This window comes from Lathyrus oleraceus, chromosome 6, assembly GCF_024323335.1.
Source record: "Lathyrus oleraceus cultivar Zhongwan6 chromosome 6, CAAS_Psat_ZW6_1.0, whole genome shotgun sequence".
In the NCBI taxonomy this organism is placed as follows: domain Eukaryota; kingdom Viridiplantae; phylum Streptophyta; class Magnoliopsida; order Fabales; family Fabaceae; genus Lathyrus; species Lathyrus oleraceus.
In genome coordinates, this window is record NC_066584.1 from 47695457 (window position 1) to 47699987 (window position 4531).

Sequence of the window (4531 nt, forward strand, 5' to 3'; positions counted from 1 at the left end):
TCGGCTCTTGGGTATCTGAAAATGTCATAATCAGTAATCACTGAATAACTTGAACAAATTTTGTGGAAATTAACTTGGATGTATAGAGACCAGAAACATAAATATGGTGGTACTTTTTGATCAAAATCTTTGGACTACATAACTTGAGGTCTTGAACAACTTGTAACTATTAACACTAAAACATTTCTAACTCCAAAGAAATTAATAAGGACTAAACCATTGGGGTTAGAATGATACTACAATACATACAAAATAGCCTAACAACTTGCCCTTGCTATAGTAATTGAGGGCAAAACATATGCAACGAGAGACATTACAACAACAACAACAACAAAGCCTTTTATCCGATTAAGTGGAATATGCTACATGGATCAACTTTCGCCATAATGTTCAAGGAGAGACATTACCATTACAGTGAAAACATCATGATACAATACAATGTCTAGAAAGCATCATTAAGCTCAATGGAAGAAAAACAAATGAAAGGGAGAGCAAAAGAGTATGTTACAGACTCTGTAAAAGTTATTCATCTTCATCTGATGCATAGTAATTCTTCACGGCTCGACGAAAATCATTGGGATCATACCACCATGTTGGGGTACCCAAAATGGCCTTCTCCAAAAACTGCTCATCAGTTACTTTCTTCTGTTTTGTACCCCTGTACACTTTTCCCAATAATACCATTATCGACTGGAGTCGTTCACTCTGACCTCTGCCAACTATAAACTTCAGAACATCTAGAAATAAAGCTCGAAGCGCCTTGCCCTTGATGAGATAGATATACTGGAAAAATAATGTAGAGTTTGAGCATTAAAAAATGAGGAATGGCATATGTTCTATCAACTCTGTTAATCATATCAAGGGTAATCCTATTCTATCACAAGTTTGCATATGAACAAATTCCATGATCAAAATCATCATGTACCTATGAACAAATAATGTAGAGCTTCAGCAGTTAGCTACTATTATCTGTGATTTACATTTTATTAATGCAATTTGATTTGAAAGTCTTCTTCCAATAACTAGAAACTGTGTAAACCCTTTTGTGCCTGGTTAATTCCACTTAAAACTTGTCCATATGTACTACACAATGTATACATATATATATAAAGAGAAAGAGAGTGTACCAAAAATATTAAGGCACCGGTTGCAAAAATCACTTGGTGATCGTCATCATCTTCAAAACCACCAGTGCCATCAGGACTGCCATCACCACCACCACCGTCTCCTCCTCCTCCTGGTGGCTTTAATCCACTTTCACCGTTGTCAAAAAGCTCACCTTTTTGAATCTGCTTCCGTAATACTTCTTCTATTGATTGTCCCTTAAATTTGTCCATCGCATTTGAAAGAGATTTCCAAGGAGAATCCTGATTATTACATTTATAACGTTAGCAACATGTAGTGATATCCAAACCTAAAATAGAGTAGTTCTCCTTCACTTTGCAGAGATTCATGATTAACAGAAATCATGGGCAATCTTTCATGTTGCATTGCATACCAATGTCTTAAAGATCGAACTAAATCAGATGGTTGAAACGGTTGAACCTTCAACCAACCTTAACACTTACTCAGGTATTTAGCCCGTTCAACTGCAGTTTCATACAAGCTTGAGCAATTTAAACCAGTTGAATTTGAACCATAACCTAGAAGTCTCGCCAGTTAGATTTCTTGTTCAATTTTTAAAATATTGTTACAACACTTAGTTTCTTTTATTATAGTAATTTATCTCTTTCAAAAAAACAGCAAATTTTCATTTAGAGAAAGTGCATCATTCTCAGGTATTAAAATTCATTTTCACTCTGGCATTACTTCTCATCCTCTCACTGACTTGGACGTTGGAGTACTCTCACTGACGAGTGCTAACTTTATAGGTCATTCCCTTCTCCATCGCACCGGAAGCAGAAATCCACCGCAGGCAAGCATTACCTCACCATTTCACATATCATTTCTAATTCTGAACCGAACCTTTTCAGTCACAATAGCAATAACAAACAAAATTTGTAACTGAAAAGAAGAAACAATAAAATACCTCATCATTATTTCCCGACATTCCTTTTCCACCAGCACGAAGAGGTTTTAGAGATTTCAATCTAAACGAAGGTTCATCTCTTATGCTAATACTCTGAATCCGAGGAAAACTAGTAATAACACTCATTGGAATAACAAATGACTTAGAATTCTTCACAGAAATCGCAGGCTGGAACGCTATAACTTGAGCAGAATTCATTTTTGTGAATCTACAAAAATCATATAATTAGACTATGAAATCAATTGTGCCGCACCATAGCGGCCTTTTGCAGTGGCGGCTATGGTGGCTGCAAATTGCACTGGAATCGTATCCTCGAGCGCGTTGCAGGATAGGGGAAGAAAATATTGGAGTATGAATGAAACTAAATACAAAAGATAAGAAAACCTGAAGGACTTTGTCGCTGTCTCTGGCTCCGGCGACAAAATAACTCCGGAAGAGTTTTCCGGTAGATTGAGTTCAGTGCTACTCCGACTTGTTTCTGATGCTAACCGGCAGCAACGACTGCATTTTGTATTTTGTGATGGAGTTGCTGCGAATTGATGAGATTGGGCTTCTTCAAAGGGAATTGGATTAGGCTAACAGCTACACTTTCTAGTTTATTGCGTTTATTTATATTTGGTTTAATATTATTTTTAACCCATATATCATCTAGTTTGTTTTATTTTGGTTTTTTAATTTAAAAAATATTTATTTTCAATTATTCAAATGTATTTACAATTTGTCTTTGATATTGAAGACATTAGTCAAAGTAAATTAAAAAGCTCATTTGTCACTTAGGTGAAATTAAATTTGTGGAAGTTTAAATTAAAAAATAAAAATAGCATTTAGATCTTTGTCTTTCCCATTTTTTTCATAACACCACATTATTGAGGTTGAAGAAGTGAAGAATGACGGTATTGAGAACGAAGAAATGAAGAACGAATAATAAAGACCGAAGTGAAACAAAACGTAACAAAGAAGACGACTATTTACTAAAACAAAACAAGAAAGACAAATATTATGTTAAGTCTCATCTTTTGCCCCTTTCTAATTTAGAGTTTGTTGAATTTTCATGTTTTGTTAAATTACAGGTTCCCCATGTAACACCCCAAGACAAATAAGACACTTATTTAATTTAAATTAATATTTAATTTATTAATTTAATTAAATAATTGGAATTTTGGATTTATTATTATTATTATTATTTTGGAAAAAAAATATATAAGTTGGAATCAGTAAAAAGATTTCATTTTTTTGGAAAAGAAGGTTTCACGTGAAACTGAGAAGCTGCAGAGAAGAGGAAAAGGGCAAAGAGCTGTAGAGCAAAGGTTGAAGAAGGAAGAGCTTGAAGCTTACAGAGTCGTCGGATTAACTCAGGTAAGGGGGGTTTATCGTCGATTAATGGGTATTATAGGATAATATGTAATGGGTAGTGATAAGCCGTCGATTTAACCCTAATTGGGACTGTATATGCTGAAATTGATGTTGGATAACCTGTGTTAAAATCTGTAAATTGAATCGATAGTTGTGTGAGTCGTAAATGTTAGACTATGGCACGAATCCCAATTGAAAACTTGAATCGGCGCTACCAATTTACAAGACAAATTGTTTTCTTTAGAGATGGTTTTAGATGAGGAGGCGGCCGGAAAACCGGATATGCGTTAAGCTAACGGAACCTTGGAATAACTCAGAAATCTGAGTCTGCGCGCGAACGGTCGACCATAGAGTCGGCGTGCGCTGACCCGTGGGGCACGCGCCGACTGCATGCGTCGACGCAAGGCATTTTGCGCCGACCCGTGAGTTAAGCGTCGACTGTATGCGTCGACGCAAGGGGCTTTTGCGCTGACTCCCTCCAGTTGAGTAGAGCCTTTGCGCTGACCTGCGAACTTTGAGCTGACCCCTATGGTCGACTCAAAGCCTTCAAATCTTTGTTCGTAGACGTGCATGATGGTCTTTTGTCATCATAAAAAATTGATATCGTATGTTGTAGAGTGGAAAAATGGATATTTTAATATTGTGTACATAATTGAGAGCTGGCCTATGTTGGCACATGATGTGATAGGGATTATACCCCGCTGTTGTGAGCAGTATAAGTATTAGTAGAGAGTGCTAATACTGTGTTTAATTGATTTACATAATAATGATGTGAATGTATATATGATGCCTGTGTTGTGAATGGACTGTTGTATGGCTTAGAGTGTGAGCTTATGTCCGTTGTGAATTGTTGTTGGTGCTGCATTGCTAGATGATTAGCGTGCATAGCATAGCCTTTGGGGCTGTAGCTAATTCCCATGGTGAGGAATTAGTGAGTGAACCATTGTGGGTTTGTTGTTGATGTTTGCATGCTAGATGATTAGTGTGCATAGTCTAGCCTTCGGGGCTGTAGCTAATTCCCATGGTGAGGAATTAGTGAGTGAGTCATTAGATCTCAAATGAGTGGGACTAGTGAGCTTAGTAGCCGTATCTGGAGTTGATCGGTGAGCTTGAACTATATGTTCAAGAATAGTCGGTACCGCATGTGTG

The 4531-nt window shown here is 36.8% G+C and overlaps 1 protein-coding gene across 1 annotated transcript; it reads right to left on the minus strand.

Moving 5' to 3' along the window:
* Positions 1-313: 313 nt before the first annotated feature.
* On the minus strand, positions 314-2642 carry LOC127097942 (uncharacterized). Its single transcript, XM_051036438.1, has 4 exons — positions 2414-2642; positions 2030-2237; positions 1128-1367; positions 314-783 (listed from the first exon to the last, which is right to left on the minus strand). Exons 2-4 carry the CDS (start codon positions 2225-2227, stop codon positions 523-525), a joined length of 699 nt encoding a protein of 232 aa, XP_050892395.1. The 5' UTR covers positions 2228-2237; positions 2414-2642; the 3' UTR covers positions 314-522.
* Positions 2643-4531: the final 1889 nt, after the last annotated feature.

Bases quoted from the DNA above. Each gene is read 5' to 3' on its own strand.
- LOC127097942 (XM_051036438.1), bottom strand. From the start codon at position 2,227: ATGAATTCTGCTCAAGTTATAGCGTTCCAGCCTGCGATTTCTGTGAAG. The intron at 1,368-2,029 runs GTATTTTATTGT...TGTAATAATCAG, and splicing joins TGTCGGGAAATAATGATGAG to GATTCTCCTTGGAAATCTCT. The intron at 784-1,127 runs GTACACTCTCTT...TTATTTTTCCAG, and splicing joins CCGGTGCCTTAATATTTTTG to TATATCTATCTCATCAAGGG.